The 19,905-nt window shown below is 39.7% G+C and overlaps 1 protein-coding gene across 1 annotated transcript in view; it reads right to left on the bottom strand.

Moving 5' to 3' along the window:
* TPH2 (tryptophan hydroxylase 2) overlaps positions 1-19,905 on the bottom strand; it is a 50,892-nt gene that overhangs the window by 10,954 nt on the left and 20,033 nt on the right. The window contains exon 8 of the mRNA XM_050324071.1: positions 18,861-18,987. Within this exon, the coding sequence (XP_050180028.1) occupies positions 18,861-18,987 (127 nt within the window). The remainder of the gene's footprint in view (positions 1-18,860; positions 18,988-19,905) is intronic.

Genomic DNA, 19,905 nt, shown 5'->3' with positions numbered 1-19,905 from the left:
AACAGTTGAGATCAAGATAGTAACTATTTCTACATATAAAGGTTTTAGGAAGCTGATTTCTAATTTACATGAAAATATTGCACATATATACACACACACCTGTATATATGTGTGTGTGCTTATTATATTATCTGACAATTTCAGGTTTTGTGTAAAGAGACATCACTGAACCTAGCAGATTTAACTGTCTTTGCAGGAAATATTAATTTAAGATAAGAACCAACCCAGTATTTTGTACTAAGTCCTAAATTTTTCAGATAACTTAAGAATGGATCCTAACACAACGATCTTTTCCCATACAGTTCCTCCTTAATACCCCGCTCTTCCAGTATTTATCATTATCCATTAACAGCTCTTTTAAGTTCAACAAATGTTTAGAAATTCAGAAATTATTAACTACTTTGCCTCATAAAAGTTTCTGTAGAGCTAGTGACTCATGCAGCATGGCATGTAGGGGTGTAACAAAAGAAAGAATAAAAACATGCGCCCTGTGTCTGAGCCAAACCTGCTAAGTCAGCTGAGAAGAATCAGTTGCAGGAATTTCAAATGTTTTAAGTCAGATTCCATCACAGCAGTCAAAGGCACAGATATTCACCAGGTGAGGTGAAAACACAACATCATCGAAGAGAACCAAAAAAAATCAAATTTCCACCTCTGGCTTTGCTACTGACTCAGCTAGGGCAAGCTGGCATAAAATTTTTCAGTACATGCAATGAGCTGATGTCCCTACTTAGAAGAAGACAACTCGTCTCCAAAAATGTAATCTCAGGGAGAAACAGCCAGGTACACAAAATGAAACAAGTATTGCTGTAGAAGCAATGAGTGAAGCTGAGAGACCTACCACCAAGAGTACAAACACCGCTTCCCTGCCTATTTATTTTGCCAGAAAAACCTTCAAGAGCCAACAGTGCTTGTTTTCTACATGCTGACACAATCAGCAATGAACTACTCAGCTTTACACTTAAATCCCATCTTTGAATTTGCCCCCTCCTTCCCAACTCCTTTAAAGGAACCCATCAGGTAGTAGGCCATATGCTGTAAACATGAACATTCTGACAGATACGCAGCAGGATTTGGCTCCCGATAAAACACAGTGATCATGGTCATTTTCATTCTTAAAAGTAACAGTGGCTAAAACGAGGGAGTCTAGTGTTTGTCTGTTAAAGACCTGTAAGAGCAGCCATGATTTTGTCCCCATATGTGGGACACCTTTACTTTCCACCTTTCTCAGGCTGAGGAAAACCAAACCAATGTCATGCTGCTCCCTGGAGAATGCCCAACACCCACTCAGCAATCTACAGGGGCAGAGGAACAAGGGAAGAGAAACATTCTCCACTGCCCTGAGGATATGCGCTCCAGGGAATGAAAGGGGCAGAAGGCAGAGAGCTTCAAAAATTATTATAATTGTTACTATTATAAAAGGGAGTTATATTTACAAGCCAACACTTGCTGATGAGAGCCAATCTTTAGTATTTACAAGACTTGTACTCTCAGTATAACCAACTCAAATAAAACACATACAAAATGGCAATACATCTGCCTACTACTAACTTGTGGTATCCAACTATAGCACTGAGAAAAGCCCTTCAAATGAAAAGCCGATTTTTTTATAAATTTGCCATATGGAGAAATTACAATTTTGTATTTAAGAGAGTTCTGCTTAGCCAAGAAAGTGTGATAGCTCACCCAATGCTGCCATCTTCAGATCGTTAGTCAGTGATACACGATTCCCTCCCACCTTCCCACTCGCAGACATGCAGAGATGGCTCAGTGCATCAACAGAGTTTGCAGGCTTGGTAAACTGTGCTCTCAAGTCTATAAACATCAAGGCATACTGATAAGGAGGTTAAATATTAACTATATAGAGTCACTTTTTATAGACCAGACACAGAGATACCCACTAAATGCCTCTCTTTGTATGGTAAATGACAACTGTGGGACTCTATATTACACACATGATAATCATTCTGGAGTGGGAATGACTGACCAAAGAAATGGCTGTTGAGATAAATACATTTTTTAAAGCCCCACATGAAGACGACAACTGAGTATTACACTGTTGTTACAAATTGGTTGATGAATGCAAGCAGAAATGGGGGCATCCAGGCCCTCCTGTCTGACTTCAAATCTCGGACCTGTCTCTGGCATACTTCCTAGACTGTGGCCCCAGACATTTGGCTCCTCTACAAACTACAGCAACATCCTCTCATCTGCCTTTACATTCAGTTCCACCTCATCTTTGGGGTGAACTGTGGGTTTGCTTCAACCTATAGAGAGGCTCTTGAAGTTTTTGTAGTTTTTGAAGAGCCTTACACTAGAGTGTGCCCTATCAGCCAAATCAGCAAAATGAGATGAAGAATCAAAGTGCCAAATGAAGGATTAGAAATAATTTTTATGCCAAGTGACATCAATGTAATGATCAAGACTGTCAGGAGCACAAGACAGTGTTCAATACGATTTTAATTTATTTCTCTAATTTATCAAAAATATATGAAAGATACTTTACAGTTGTGCCCATAAAACATTGTCTACATGGGTTCAAAAACTGTTAATCAGATGCATGGAAGAAAATCCTATTAAGGGCTATAAAATACTAATACAGCAGATTTCTTCATTCAGAGTCCTTGAAACAAAAGTCATTGGCAGCCAAAGCAGTACATCAGGAAAATACCACCGTATGGCTTTAGACATACACTGTCCTCCAAATGTCTGCAATTTGCCTGTGTCAGAGACAAGATATTGGGATAGCTGGTCTGGTCAAGTATATGTGTGATTTTAAGAGTCAGATCAGTTGTCCTGCTATTGACAGGAAAGATACAGAGAAGATCAAGCCCTGGCAAACTCCAAAGCTGGTCTCCAGGGTAAACACAATGTCTGTTCTTCACAATCAGGTACTGCCCTGCATTATAAACTGGACTACCAAAAGAAAAAGAAAAAAATCAGTGACAGCTATGACAGCTAACAGAAAAAATCGTTATTCGAGGAGGCTTAGAAATTTTCAAAGGCAGGAATAAAGGTCTGATAAGCTCAACTCTTCTCACCTGTCTGATTTCTAAAGCTTTGAAAACCACTTCTCACATCACATCATTTTGCATTTGAGAATCTCCCTCTTGGGACCTGTGTAAAGAGCTTGTGCATGGTACTGGATGCTAGTGTCACAGAATCAGTAGTTCAAAATCTGACTTGTCCATAAAAAGGCCTTTCAAACCTTTCCACTTTGCCTAATTTTCTTACGATACAGCTTAGAGATCGATACTTGTGTTCACTTGGCAATTTTCAGCATGATGTACAGCATGAGATTTTATCTGTTCTCTAAAAGTACCTTATAAAAATGTTGTCAGGATGAGTCCTGAGAACACCAACCATGTCAAGCACTGATTTGCTTGTGCTCCCTGTCACAAGGGGGGAAGAATGAGAGATTGAGTAATTGCATGACTGCAATCCTGGGCAGGAAGAATCATCACTGTAGGAACTGCCCATGGCAAGGGGCTATAACCAAAAGCTGACATGTGGTAGCACAATCCCCTTATACATGGAGAAAATTAGTTGCCATGAAGACAATACAATTACTAATGTATGTAAGTACTTGCAAGACCAGTGCCAAATAAATATCCTTAGGAAAACATCTTTACATTGTTTCTACTGGATTTAAAAATGATTTCAAAGGATATTTGAATAGACCAATCAATTCAAATGTATGCAATATGTTCACAACATGCCAAGAATAACTCCTTTTTCTTTAGAAGTCCTTTGATATTTTAGCTCTAAAAATATCCACACAGAGATAAAATCTCTCATATAGTTGTAATTATCTCATAAGTAAAGTTATATATTGCTGAAAGACTTCTTCTAACTCCCATTATTAGAAGTTAATCCTAAGGATTAATGAAATAAAGGTGTTTTCTTTCCCCCTATAAAAAATGTTGCTCAAATTTCAAGCAACTGTTGACTCAGAAATATCTGTGACTCTCATTTGTGCTTTCTTTCTTCATTCAGAGCTAGGTGTAAATAAATTTTTGAATAGTTGCTTATTTTTCAATCTCAAAGACATCAATAGTCTGCAAAAAAAAAAAAAAAAACCAACAGCTGGCATTTCACATTTGACTGAATTATTCAAAATTCACAGTCTGTTGAGTAGTATCAGGAATGCTCCACTACAAGAAACAGATAGATGTAACACAGGTAACCCAGGCAACTAGCCAATACAGCCCAGTGTTAGAGTCCAGACATCAAGCAATACCGGCTATTTGACAGCTATTCATGCGGGAACATTATTGAGTAGAAATGCAGGGAGATTTTTGAACAACAAATAAATCTCATGATGAGCTTGTGAATAGATCAAAAGCAGAAAAGAAGTAAAATTCAATAGCTAAGTCTCATTATGGATGATTCACCTACCTCCAACAAAGGCAGTGACCCTATTCACAGCCAACAGCACTTCTAAATAAGAAAACAAAGTTTAATTTTTCAGAGTTACCTTCTTAAACTATTTTGTTTAGTCTGCCACTTTGAAATGCATTTAGGCTCAGCGAAATGAGGTTTCCTTTGGGGATTTCAAAGTGAATATATTTAACAATATTATCCTTTTTCCCCTCATCTGACTGCTTTGCATTCAGACCTTTCACTAAGGGTGAATGCTTGGAACAATCTCTTTAAAAAACAGACATTTGAGTAGATGTGGTGCTGCTCATTAGAGCACCAGGGTATAGATACACACCAGCCTTCACATTTCTGTTGACACCCACAGTACACAGCATCCCTACATGCAAATTCCTCTAATGCAGAGGCTTGACGTACTCAGAGAAAGCAAGGCCTACAGTGAGCACAGGGGGACTCAAGCCCTTGTGAATACTTTGAAATAATGTTTCTTTATTCAGGAGTTACTGGAGAAAAACTCATAACGGTAAACCAAATAAAATTATCATCATGAGTTTGTAAGGAAGCAAAGGTGTACCTCAAGCAACACAATGCGACAACAGTACCAGTAAAGAGGTAACTCTATACCTCCAACACTGGGGAGCACAGCCAAGACAAGGCAATGTCTATGGCAGCTGCCAACCTTGCAGGTGCAATACAACTTCTGGAACAAGATCCGGAGGACAGCCCTACTAACAATAATGTGACTCCTGAGAGAATGTGTCTTTCTGTTGTTCATTCTCACATGAAGGAGGCCCTCTTGCTACTCTGAAGAGCAAGCAGAGAGAGTGGAGGATGAAGCATTTTTGGGATTTTTCTGCTAATCTTCTTCCAAAAGAAGTTAATTTCCACATAGTTGAAGTCACTGGACATCCCACTCCATGTCTGAATTACTTCAAAATAATCTGAATTTAGGTTTTCTCTGCACAAAGATGATGTCTGTCCAGCCTTCTCATTTTATCTCAGCTGAAAACCTTGGAAACCTTTGGAGGTGCAGAATCAGGAATCTCAACACTTACACAGAAAGTCTGTCTGTATAAAAGGCTGTGTTTCCCGGCAAGGCAGCAAATTTCCTCCCACCAAAGCTAGCAATCACAGAGGTGGTGCAAAAAATCAATGCCCCAAAAAGCACACTTGCCTCAACTTGCTCAACATGGTCAGAGAAAAAACTTCTAGTTTTTCCAACATAATTAACTAGTAGTGCTGAATCTTAATATGCAGCTAAGGACACAAGACCATTGAAACTGCAAACTGCTACTTAGGCATCATTTGTTAAGCATTAGGCATTGAAGCCCTAATGCTTTGCCCTTCCTATTTCCCCTTCTCTATCTCATTTGACTCTTGAACAACTTCTAAAACCTAGGGGTTTAAGGTTTTTGAATTTCATGTGAAGTTATGAAGAAAAAATTATGTGCAATAATGAGCCATTCCCTTTCCACTGTATTTTACTACATATAACATGAATTTATGTTCAGCACTCCCTATATTTTAGCTAAGTGAGAATTTGCTCATTTCTTTTTAAACCTGTTGCTTCAAATTTTAGTCATCCAGAGATTTCACATAGGTAATGTAACAGGGACAGTGAGGTTTTTTGACATGATAGCTGGGAGCTCCAAAAGATGGGGTCCTCTGAAAGTCAAACTAAAAAAACCAAACCAAAACAAAAAACAAAACAAAAATCCCAAAACCAAACCAAACAAACAAAAACACTGAGTAAACACATGTCACTGCTGTCCAACCACAGTCTTCAGTCCGTGCTGATTATATGACACACTTGGTTTGTTACGATCCTTCAAAATTCACAGGCTGCAAGGAGGTACTGTCTTTACAGCTTTGCCATTCCTGCTTTCCAGATCTTTGTCCTGCTACTCTTACAGGTGAGGAATTGGCATTAAGACAACCTATCAAAGCAAGAACAGTCCTGATTTTATAGGCTACAGGGACAAGGCTACCACCCAGTAAGTGTTCTCCTCAGCCTTGCGGCTTACACTACCACTTGGACAGTATGACTCCTCCAGTAAAGGAACCTGAACACTGACAGGCAGGCATGACCAAAACAAGAGCAAAATTTGAAACAAATAAACATACAAGAGATCATTTATCTCCTTTGCCTGACAGCATGTTCATTTGATGGGCCACTGACCCTAGGACTGTTGTCCCAAACTGTGAATTGCATTGCTTAGAAAAACACTCAGAGAACAGACATGAACAAACTCACTTTTCTTCCTCCAGCATCCAGATTCAGAATCTCTACAGAAGCCTAGTCTAGATGTCAGGATCCATTTACCACAGTTACCTGCAGACCTCAGCACTGGTCCAACATCATTTTTCCTTCTCTAAAAAGACCATCTTTCACTCCCCAGCAAGCATGCTAAGAAGGACACTCCGAAGAGAAGGCATAAAGTTGCAACACTCCATGAAATACCAAGAAAACATCTCCAGACTGGGGAGGCAGAGTTCATTCTTTTGAACGTGCTGCAGTGCCAGAAGGAAACTGCTTATGGGGAAAACTGGCAGTGCCACAAGGAAACTGAGTAAGAGGAAAACTGACACAGGATTCTCTTCCACTTATCCTGGGAGAAGCTTTTGACAGGATGGTAAAGTAAATCCACAGCTTATCAAGAAGCAAAGGTGCAGCAACTAATCACAGTACAAGCAATCCTCATTTTATAAACGGGGAGTTTACTGAATCACTGCCCTATGCCAGTCCACTGTCAGAACTGATTACTGCAAGCTGCAAGGCCTCTTTAGTAACTACCCTTGGCCAGACCAGAGAAAGACCCCCAGTGTCCTCCTTAACAGGAATTCCCATGGGGAAGGCACTAGGCTCATGTGGTGCTTCCCACAATGCCATTCCCTGGAGCAGGTTGTGCCCCCTCTAATTGGCAGGCCAGTTACTGCAGATGACACTTGCACTGCAGGGAGTGATGCAGGAGAGCCACTGAGCCTCCCACAACATTTTAGCCAAGGAGGACTATGAGGTTTTTGTATACACAATCAGTTCCAGAAGTCCTAATGTACCTACTAATGAGGAAAAGTCATATCTTCAGAAAGGGGAGAAGCCCTGAAGCTGAAGGCTAAGGTGAAGCCCTGAAGGCTGAAAGGATCTCAGAACTTTTGCAAGCCCTGAACCTGTGTGGGCAAAAAACACACTGAACAGACAAGAACAACTGGCCAGCAAAGTTTCAGAATTCTTATTTCAAGAAAAAAAATTGCACTATTTCTTCACAGTCATATCAATTTCAAATTTATTTCTGAAGAGCAAAAGAAATTACCAGCATCCATTTCTAAACATTTTTAAAAGAAAATTAAGTTCTTGCACCTATTTACTGAAAACTGATTTAATAGCTAAGACTTGTTTTCAAACATCACAGTTTCTAGCAGCAACACAGCATTTAAACTCAATGTTCTTTTAATCACATAAATGTCAAGGGACTCCCAAAAGCTTTTGTGACTCTTAATGCATTAGCTCAACCTGCTTTGCAAAAAAGAAGCAAAAAAAGATAGTAGGCATAAGTACAAAAGTCTAAGTTCTATTCATGTCAAGCTGACAGATCAAAGAAGAAAAGTAGCTGTGGGAATTTTAAATATCTATTAATTTTGCTACTAAAAATATATCCAAATTGAACATGTTTTTCACAGCCCCAAACAAAATCTTTCTCAAGTGCAGTTGAGCATCTCCTTGCAGCACCCTGATTTTCAGCAGTGAGGGCATGTAAAATAAATCTATCATAACCACAGAATAGTCAACTGAGTCACCACTGAGTTACTTGCCTAAAGTGTGTAAACTCAAAGCGAATCACATGACCATGTATTCAGCAATACATGGCAAAAAGTTATACTGAGCAAGTACCTGTGAGCAGAGAGATCACAGTTCTTCACTGTACTGAAGTCAAAGGAATTTCCAGTGGCTGTGGTCCAGGAGTAACTTACCAAATGTGAAGATCACTCTGAAACGGTCACTAGTGATCAGCTCCCACTGATATGCAAGAATTCTGTACTTGTATAGGTCCTAAATTCATTGCAGATGTATAGTATGGATCTGAACATAAGTTAATATGCTTACTCAAAGTTGAAAAATTAATCCTATAAAGGTGTTTACATTCTAGAAATGTAAAATGACTTGTTAAACTGTAATCTTAGCCACTTTTATGTAGTAAAACTATATAATTACTACAATTACAGACTACTGATTCAAGGGAGGGAAGAGAAATCTTGAGGAAAAAAAAGAGTAATATGTTTTATGGGGGGAAAAAATTATAATCTGTGAGTACCCACTCTTTCCAGCATGTCTTGAAAAACCTCTGAGCTCAAACCGCTTTATCTAGCGCTATGAGCAGACACCATCTTTATGAACACCACAGTGATGACAAGACCTCTAAGTTACAGAATATATAAAACTTACAGCTAACAACTGAAACAAGGTTACCCAGTCTAAACTGACAGTTTGTCTGATGCAAAAGCAACCTAATAAACAGAATGAGGGAGTGGAGGGATTGTTCAAAGTGTGCCTGAAAGGGCGCCATCAGTTTGATGTTCTGTTGACCTTGACAATTTCAGCAACATCTGCAATCAAACCGAAACAACCAAAATTAACAGTCATAAGGAGGCTATTACCTTCTCTCTAACATTTTCTTTGGCTTCAACAATGCTCTCAGGCTCAGAGTATTTGCTTTAACTTTCCAAAATCATCAATAAATCAAAAAAAAAACCCTTTACACAATAACTTCAGAAGGCCTACCATGTCTAAGGAGTAGCTAACAATTTGTTGCATGTTGTATCACACAAAGTTGGAGTTTGGACAAAGAAAGAGACACAACTGCAAAATCATGTGTCCTCCAGAGTTAATTCTTTTTCCACCAAACTCCATATTCCTAAATAACCGGTTTGGGCGAGTAAATGATAAACATTAATTTTACAGCAACAAATTCTCTTTTGTTTGCATGTGTACAGGTCTATTAGCTTTTAGGAAACAGTACACATAGAAATGAGGTTAGTATTTCGCCCATGGACCTAAACTCATTGAAAGAATAGGCAAAGCCTCCCCCTGCGTTCTGTAGCATCAGCATTGGACCTATAAATATATAATTAAGATATTCTTACAAAATTATTATGGTAGATCACCCAAAAATATCTCAATTAAAAATTTATGGGACCATATTCCACCCAGCACTTTGATGCCATTTGATAGAAAGATGATGACAGGCACAAGAACCACTTCCAAAGTTGCCGCATTAAGTAATTAGGCCCTAGGCATACTTAGTTCTTTATGGATACCAGCCATATTTTGTCTACTTCCATACTTTAATTTCTGCAGACAGAGAAAATACCCAAGAACATGCTGGAAGAAAGAATTAGACTGAACACATGAGTCAAGTCCAATCCTTGAACCAATATTTAAACTATTTAGGTGGTTTGCACGATTGCAAACATTGTTAGGATTTTTTCAGCTCTGTACAGATATGTATTTGAAGACTCTTTCCATAAGGTAGTATTTTGGTTATGTATAGTAGCTACATGTATGAATGTCCCCTTTTGGAAGCAAAATTATTTACTGAAATATTCCAGACAATAAGAAGAATAGTGAATGGTTTGAGGACTTTAGTGAGGCTGCATCGGGAGTACTGTGTCCAGTTCTGGGCTCCTCCGTACAAGGGAGACACAGAGCTCCTGGAGAGGGTCCAGTGAAAGGCTACAAAGATGATTAAGGGACTGGAGCATCTCTCTAATGAGGCCAGGCTAAGAGAGTTAGGCCTGTTCAGCCTCAAGAAGAGACAACTGAGAGGGACCTCATCAACATCTCTAAGTATCTGCAGGGAGGGTGTCAAGAGGATGGACCCAGGCTCTGCTCGATGGTGCCAGGCAACAGGACAAGAGGCAGTGGGCAGAAACCGATGACAAGAAGTTCTATCTGAATGTGAGGAAGAATTTCCTTACTCTGTGGGTGACTACGCATTGAAACAGATTGCCCACAGAGGTTGCAGAGTCTCCCTCATCAGAGCTATTAAAGAACCATCCCGACACAGTCCTGTGCAATGTGCTCTGGGATCATCCTGCTTGAGCAGGGAGGTTGGACCAGATAACCCACTGTGGGCCCTTTCAGCCTTACCCATTCTGTGACTCTGTGATTACACATAACTGTTTTGGTTCCTGCCTGAATGCAGAATCTCCTGGCTTTCTTCTCCTGACGTGGTCACCGGCCCCCAAAAGGAGGGTGAGGGATGCAGGATGGTAGCCATGGTTGCAACACACAGTGCAGCAGAATGCACAGATCCCTGAGCAGGGGGAACCCGGAGCTGGTCCACCCCAATACCACTGTAGGTCCCAGTCAGCTAACCAGGTACCTGCATTCAGGGAGCTGCTCCCAAGAGAACCTTACCTGCAGTCACCAAAGCTATTTTTGCACAGAACTCCTCCGCTGCTATGGCTCCATGGAAAACACGGGTAAAGACAACTCCTCCACCTGTGCACCCACAGCACAGACATTTCCTCAGTCCTAAGCAAGACCTAGAAGTGGTTGAAATGAGCCACCACATGATGAACTTCTTCACTTCCCTACGTACCTGTGTGCTGCTGCCATAGAATATCCATGTCTTATACAAATGACTCAAATAATGCGTCAGTATGAACGATACCAACACAGAGCCCAGGATTCTTTCTTTCCTTGTACATACTGCTGAAAGCACAGGGGCAGTCAGGAATGGCAGTAGCAATATATTCCAAACCTATCCTCTATTGCTTTTTTCCCCCATTATTTAAACCTTTATGCATGTAATTTATGAGCACTTTGTTTATAGTTGTTACCCAAAATATTTGTCCTATTGTTGTTCACTGGAAGCTTATGCTGAGTACTTTCTTTTCTCCCAGTTACATATGTTCCATAAAAGACACTTTATGCCTTTTTTGCTAATACATTATCTACTCTAGGTCAAAAGCAAAAACAAATATGCAAAAAACCCTATCAAAATTCATAGACTCCTTTCACCTATTCCTCAACCTATCTGGATCCAACACCAAATCAGCAGATGTTTGCCACTTGCATGCACTCCTAAATTTCACCGTTTTTTCCAAAGTTGTTTTTCAGGCTCACTTTCATTACTGTTGTAGCAGAGCAAGCATTCAGAGTGTGAGCTATTGAACTACCAGCAAAGATTACTATTGCAGAATCTGCAATTTCTTAATGAAAATGAAGTTGCTTCCGAAAATAAACAAACGTAATTAGTAAGCCAGTGCTGTGTGAAATTTGCACCATTCTCTTGTTAACCTATATGTCAAAATGTATTACTTGTGTGCATGCAAATTTACATTCGCAGTTCAGTAACCTCACAGATTATGATCTAACCACTTCTGGAAACAAAACGCTACAAGAAGTAAAAGCAAATCCAGTGTCTGGCTGCAATTTGTTATTTTAATAGAGCCTTTTTCTTTAGCGTTTCTAAGTGCTTAGGGCTTGATCTTCATAAATCACAGCCTGTCTAAAAGGCGCTATATTATTTCTGCAGCAAAATTTCTAATTTCTTCTCTGATCCCAATTAAGGCAAATTAGTTCTCTCTTGCATTGAGCTCCCTCATTACAGGGCTGGGCCCAAGCATTCAAAGTTACAAGCACATTATAGAAGGACACTATTTCTACTTACTTGTGAGCACAAAATTTTGTCTGTTAGAGCAATCTGAGAGCTTTTCAAGAAGCAAGTTACTGACCTGACCAATTGGGCACCCTCACAGCAACAGGTGAATCCTCCTTCACCTCCTTAACTTTGAGTGACACAGTACAAAGCACAAGATGCTTAGTTTTCATATTAATACGTCCTGCGTTGACCTATCCTTTGTACCTTGTGCTGATCAGAAACTGGAGGGATTCATATCCTTCAGTAGCAATATATCCACTGAATCCTACTTCCCTCCCGCGTGCAGCCTATTTCTCCCATCTCTAAACAGCAAACCATGTCAGCTCTACAACATTAGATTCCCTTTTCCTACCATAACAAAGGCTCCCACTTCTACAGCAAGCACATCCAAAACTGGCTTAACTCCACAGTGTTACTCTTTACCAAAACTCAGATTAGGGTTCGAACTGCTCATTTACCCTGCTCCACAGACTGGTGACTGAGATACCCTCCCTCTTTTCCAGTTCTAGCTGGAAAGGTGGAAAGCGTTCGGGGAAGGAAAAACATTTCAATAGCATAAGGAATAACTAAACAAATTATTGGTTTTCAATCCAGAAAAAGAGAGAACTAAGCAAGAAAATGTGTTCTGTCAAGTCATGATGGCATATAGAAAGCCTACAGGGATTATTTGATCGTTCTCTCCTCAAATCCAAAAAAACTAGTAGGAATCAGGTTAAAAACAACAAAAGGAGATAGTTCACCAGATAGTGAATAGGTGAACCATAGACCTCGTTGCCAAAGTTACCACAGGTACTAAAAATCTACGTGTCTTCCAACATAAACAGTTGTTTCTGGACAGAAATCCTTTCACGTTAATTACACACATAGAATCCACATTTGGTTCCCAAGTTTCTGAATGGTCACAAGCTTGGAAAAACTATGAAAATAATCAGAGATGCTCATCCTGTTCTGACATCTCCTCTAAGAAGCTATTTATGACTTGGGTACAAGGCACCAGCCATGGGCCTGACCAGCACAGTAAATCTGACAGAATTCAAACCTGGAAACAGACTCTCCAAACCCAGAACAAAGGCCTCAGCAGACAATCACAATTCCTGCAGAAAACACTGCGCATTTGCTCCCATTCTAGCAACAAAACTCTTCAAATTCTCCTAGTAGTAACTTCTCTGGAGTACCAGCTTATTTTTATGTAATACACAGCCACTTCGTTTTGAGCTACAAAGCTGGTTAGATATTTCTGCTAAGATTGTGTTTTCTTGTGCCTTGAATCTCTGATGTGATAACCATGAAAATGCACTGCAGGAGAACATCACAGTATTCTAAAACATTCAATACTGGTCCCTGAAATCTACAAATTTGTTTTCTCCCCCTTTAGTCCTGTTCTGTGATATATGTACTATCTTTTCTACCTATCTGTTTGATTATGCATACTGTAGGAAGGACTTCACATCAGTGCTTCAGCTACTTTATCAAAAAGCATTGCTGAAAGAAACCCTTAAAAATGGAAACCATTACTTTTTGTTAATTCTATTATAACATTTTGCAGAGCAAATCCACAAATTTCTGAATGGTTTTAGAGCAGTAGTCAGTGAGCCCAGCAACACTTCACCAATCAAAGGAAAGTAATCCATCAGTAAGGAATCTTTCTGTCCTGATTCAAACACACCTGTGTGACTTTGTAATGGTTACGAAAGCCACAAAGTTTCATCAGGTTCATCTTCTGCTTCTTCTCTAAGTTTCAGGTTTTCCACTTGGGCAATTTCCAAATACATCTGCATATGGGTGGTTTTGCTTGGTGAAAGTCAGGAATAGAAACATAGTTCAGGCTGTCTACTGATGAACAATAAAGATCATAGTATTTTGAGTCTCATTGAGTAGCAGGACAATGTCTGGCTATAGTGATCCATCATACCTGAATGCAGTTTTGTAATTCTAGCTTTTATCCTGGGAATTGATTCATCTTCCCTAAGTGACACACAGCCAAAATCAGAGTAATTTCATATGTCTCTTGTAAGCCCATCAAAATTTACTCAACCAGTTTTTACATCATATTCACTCCCAACTCTCCGTGCTGCAGCTCCTTTATTCACTAACTACAGGTGTAGCTGGACGTAACTCTTTTGCAGGAAACTCAGTTATGTCACCACTGGACTTAAGGTACTCATTGTACTCACTCTTGGGATCTGTCACACATACATGGCATGCTACTGGGATACAGAAAAAACAACTAAGCATGAATGTTAAATTTGAATGTTAAATTTCAATATGCTCAGTGACTGCCACAGCTCTTGAGCTGTAATACCAGAAACATGTAAGTATTTTTATATGGTCAGAACAGCTTCAGCAGGGGAACTGGTCACAAACCTACAACGGGGGTTAGTTCTCTATCATTTCACAACTATAAATGAGAAACACACAAGTAGCCTTGATTTTTCAGACATACAGTTGGAATGTTCAAAATCTCACCCACTTTCATAGTTTTCTTCTCAGTTCCATTTGCTCATCCATGGAGGAAGACAGTAATCCAGTTCACAAGCTGTACTTATGGCCTAGCACTACCAATTAGATCCTCTGGGAAATCTAATCTTATGTTTGTGAAGATGAGAGACTGCAACAGTCAGTTCTGTCTAGTGAGATCACAAATGCTGTATCTTCCCAGAGTTACCAAATGCAACTCAGTCTTCATCCACAATGCTCCTGTTTCTTCCATTCTGGTTATCACAACAAACATAACGGACAATTATCCTGAATTATTTGCCAGTTGTTCAGCATGGGAAAAGGACTAGAATAAAGCAAACAAGACCAGATAACATAGATCCTGAGAGAAGACAGCCAAGTAAACTCACAGGAATTACCACCACCCAGAGAGGCAGCACTGAATGTTGGTTTTATCCCACTGTATAATTTTAAAATATTTTGTTTCTGATACATACACAGACAAGTCAGCTTTAGATATGAACCACTGGCCTCAGTTGCCATCCAGGTCAGATAAAACACTTAGATTCATAAAAAGCCTGAAATGCATTTAAAAGATCTCATCACTGTTGTAGTTTTCTACATAAAGGACAGCAAGTACAAGACTAATTTCTTGATTTCTACTGTCCCATGCTGTTAAAATACAAGAACAAATATTAACAAGAAAGACAAAAAGGTGACAGTTCTATAGTTCTAAAGAACTTAACATTTATATGTAACTTTCAGTGAGAAATAATTTGGAAAAAAACTTAGTGCAACTAATTAGGCCCTAATGACCAAATTCTTGGGTGGAAAGACTTGGTGATAAACTGCACACAAAGACACTCTTTTATCCTCTTTTCTCAAACACCACCAATTATTGTGTCCCACTGAATTCTACCTATACAAACACATCCTATTCATACTGCATCTCAAAGAGGCAACCCGAGCTGTGCTGAAACAACTTAGCAGGAGTCAGGTATCGTTTCTGCCATTAGCAAGAGAGGCAGGTTCGTGCTTATCAACTTGCAGCTTTACAAAGACAGCTGCTCTCTGGCTTCCAAGTCCACAAATTACAAGGTAACACTGAAATGTAAACCAAGATGTACTTTTTGTACAATTTTCCTGACAAAACCTTATGTTATGTGCTGTTAAATGTGTTGTAAATGATATACTATATAAATTAGTTGAAACACCTCGTGTCAAGTCCTCTCTACAGCTTATGGTTTGATAGGTAAGCAGAAAAGACAGCCTTTTTTATTTTGTACTATGTGAAAATAGAAAGACCAGACATGCTTGAAAAAGCAGCTCAAAAGTAGTTTTAGAAAATCAAAGAGAACAGCATGAGTAATGAGGATGATAATAATTAGCACCCAGACATGCACAGCAAAATTGTGTTCCTCAAACAGTAACTGCATTATACCACACTACCAGCAAAAAAGTGGAGTGTGCAAATACTTTCTGTTTCGGTAACATATCTCTCAGACACTTTTTCCTTTGTGTTTTTCCTCTTTCTTATGTCCTAAAACATTGTAAAGGAAATGGAATCTCTCCATAAACCTCTAAAAAGATAGTCTTTTGGCTCTTTCAATATTCCACTCTCATGACAAAGCAAAAGCAACTCCCTTCTCCTTTCCCCCATCTACCAGACTCCAAGAGGATGAAGGGACTTGTATCCTTTCTTTTCAGCCCTCATCCCCTGCAGTCATCCTTCTCTCTCCAGCTGGCCAGCACCAAGGGCCTCTGCAATGCTCTCCCATTTAATTCTTGCCTTCAGTGGGGCTGCATAGACGAAACCAATCGCAATTTACCAAACACTTCTAGTCTGCCCAAGGCACCAGACTCCAGCTTGTTCTACATCTACTGTGTCAGCCCTGTGGGGACAAAAACATCAGACATTTCCTTTGCAGCTCAGGACTGATGGGGACAAAGAGTAGATCTATCAAAGCTGATACACAGCATCTTTTTGAGACCAGAATGGAACAAAAGATTATGAAATCACCTATAATAATTGTCCCCTTTCTGGTCTAAATTCCTAAGAGGTGTTTTCCTATCTTCCTAAAGCCATTGTCCTCCCTGTAATGGCTCAGCTGTTAATGTTACTGTCTTTTGAAAGAGGTCACCCTAATGGCAAGCTTGCTTTAGGCATATTGATTCAAGTTCATTAATATGCATGCTCTCCCTCCATTCATTTGTTTCGCTATTTACTTTGAAGTCGCTTTGTTGGAACCTGCACTGCTTTTCTGCGTTAAGAGTCTTGGCTGGCATTTCTCAGCTTGCTGCATCTCTGTTTTTTAACTAGAACGGAAACGGGACCGAATGTTGCAAAAGCTAGTAAATGGCACCTCAAGTGACATTTGGTGCCCAGTTGAATGAAATTCTTGGCCTCCTCACCCTCACCACTGAGAGATATTTTTTCTTCTTGCTCTCAAGTTGCCTGTTTATATTGCACATTTTAGGGCAAGTTACATCTCTGTATTTGTTAAGCATCTGCCCCAGGAGAGTACAGCCCCTCACTGTGCTTCTACAAAAAATAACACCACCTGGGTTACCTTAAGTCTCTTTTTAAATGTTTCTGCCACCTGAAAAAGCTATTTCCAGCATGAGAGGAGAAATCAACTTTGACTCAGATATCAAATTCTCAGTGTGATAAGGGAAAGTGATTCAGCTGTCTTCTTTTATTTTTGACTTGGTGATTCAGGAGCAGCTCATTGTTCGGATGACACAGTCAGTCATAACTGGAAAACTTCTGTGAGGGGGAGGAGTAAAAGCATTTATATAATATTAAGAGGTCACTTCATATTAATATCTGTACCCAAACAGATCAGTATCAATTTTGTCCTCTGCAACAGGCCTATGTCATCCAAGGTTATTTTGGGGTAAAATATTTGGACATGCCATTTTCCTTGAAGTACCCACAGGAACGGTCAGTTAGGTAGTTTGTCTTGAGACTGCACGTCATGTCAAGGTAGGTCTGCTTAGTAGTAAGTCCTTTCCTAGCAAACATGGAAATAGCCACACATCCTTCACAATTCCCTCCTACAAACACTACTTTCTTCTCCACAGTCATCTATTAGAAACACCCTGAAGTATGTGAGAGGAGACGGCCATGAGCGAGACATTGAGCCTGTCTAACTAAAGAGTGAAGACAGTTTGAATAACTAAATTTAGTGGCCTCTTCTGGAGGGCTGCAAATCAAGCAAATAGGTACAAACACCTTTTTTGGCAGATGGGACTCTAAGTCTCTACTAAGCCAGTGCACCCAAACTTCTACAGTTTAACTGAAACTACTTTGACTCTACCTTCAACACTTTTGTTTCCAACCCTTTAAATCCCACTGCGCTTCTTGTGGAGAAAAGTAGCAGTATGCTGAATAAGTATAAAGTAAACAATTCTTCTGCTTGATCTCACAGAATTTTTCAGGAGATAAAATATTTACATATGGAACTGGCTTTTAATCCAGTATAGTTCATTAAATTATTTACAGCACTAGTTTTAACAGGATCCACAAAAGGAAGCACATAGTAAATTAACACAATCAAACAGAGTGAGTGGTATAGAGCAGGAGTCACTAACCCATGTCATGATGCAAAGGGCTGCATATGAGTTCCTGGAATATGACAAGACAGCAGGGCTGACAGGTGGTCAGGAACTGCGAGTCCTGAAGGCTTGACGGCATCCCTCACACAAGGGCCAAGAAGGCTCCAGTTGCAGTAGCATCTAACAGCTTTAACACACGACCTCCTCCAGTTCACACTGTCTACTGGCTTGTGCCTCACTTGATGTAATATAAAATCCATCTCCCAGCTGCTGGCTGAGGCACTTGATCTTGGTCTAGATCTACTGCTGCACAGCCTTGGCTTGTTAACTACGTATTCTCCAAAAGGAGCAGTGACAAGGATGCAATATCATCTGAAAATCCATCACACACTGCAATACAATGAACAGCTGCAAAACAGAACAGCGAGTACAGAAACACCAGTGCTATGAGCCAAAGTGGCCACCTGTGGAGGACTGAACAGTGTAGAGATGAGAGCACACACCAAAATGGTTTAGGTCAGGTTTTTTTTTTTCCAGGTTACCTTCCCTGCTTATTTTCAGCACCTTAAAGTATACAAAATCCATCTCAGCTAGCCCTGAAAATTGCTGGTTATTGCACTTAAAAGTAAAGCTCACTGCCTAGTGTGACCAGCTTTGGTCCTATTCAAAGCAATGGAAAAACACCTAAAGTTCTGTGATTGTCATGTCATAGTCACCTGGAACCTGAAAATGTAATCAGCTCTAATAAGACAATGCCCAACACTTCATCAGCCAAAGAGGAGGACAGGTAAGAGAGCATGCCACAGAAAGGTTTTGACTCACTGTGGCTAATTTCTGAACATCTTCATCGGATGCTCCCAGTGAAGCAAGCCCTATCTCTTGTGAAAACTGTGCAAACTTGGGATCAGCAAGCAGAGGCACATGGCCCAAGAGTTCATGGCACGTATCCCTAAGGGAATGAAAATGAAAAGAGTGTCATCACAGAAATTAATACCATAATAATTACATAATTAATTTAACATAAGCCATTTAACATGGGTCTGACCCCTACTTTAAGTGTCTTTAAATGAAACATGGTTTTTAGTGTAGTAGTTCTTCCCTGTGAATGGTTTCTGCATGTACGTAGAAACAAACATTTGCTTCTGTTAAATAGGTTATACGTCATTTAACCTGTTCTGTAATTTTCTCATTATTTCCACATTGAGTGGGAGAGCCTGAGCACTACTGTCTTCCAGACTTAGTGACATGAAAACTGAACTGCCCAAAGGAAAGAAAGCCAAGTGTCTCACAAGTACAGTTTTCAGCATTTCTCTCCACATGAATCAAGTTCAAAATCCAACATATTCCCTCTTCCTCTTCTCCATTCCCCTTTCCATACCCAGGTAGAGCTCCACACCACATTTTGCTGCTTGGTCCCAGAAATTTGGAGCAATATTTACAGACATTTCTGTGTACTTAGTTTCTCATTTAGTCATGAGATCCTACCGCAATTACTGTGTACTTTTGTTATGCAGTCCACTTTCTCAGCAAATGGATTTAAAAAAAAGCAGGGAACCCAAATCATTTCAGAAAGAACCGCTGTTCACATCTGTATGTGCATTATTAGTCATGACAAAGTACAGCCATAAGTGTACAAAAAACTCCTAACAAAAGTGCACATGCATCATCTATAAAAGCTCTCAAATAATTCTGGAAGTTTTGCTGCATTTGTTCACAGAAAATAATGGACTTGGTAGTAAAGTTCACTTTAAAAATCCAATCTGACATTTTCTTTGCTTTTGTATCTTCAAAGACATTTCTCTTTTTTTTATTTTTTTTTTTATCCTAAGCTGTAAACAAATGTTTTAAAGGCAAGGGGGAAACATCA

The sequence above is a fragment of the Myiozetetes cayanensis genome, unplaced genomic scaffold (assembly GCF_022539395.1).
Source record: "Myiozetetes cayanensis isolate MyiCay16 unplaced genomic scaffold, myiCay2020 scf3, whole genome shotgun sequence".
NCBI classification, from domain to species: Eukaryota; Metazoa; Chordata; class Aves; order Passeriformes; family Tyrannidae; genus Myiozetetes; species Myiozetetes cayanensis.
Note: the sequence above shows the minus strand (reverse complement) of the source record. Positions and strands in the feature narration are given on the sequence as shown.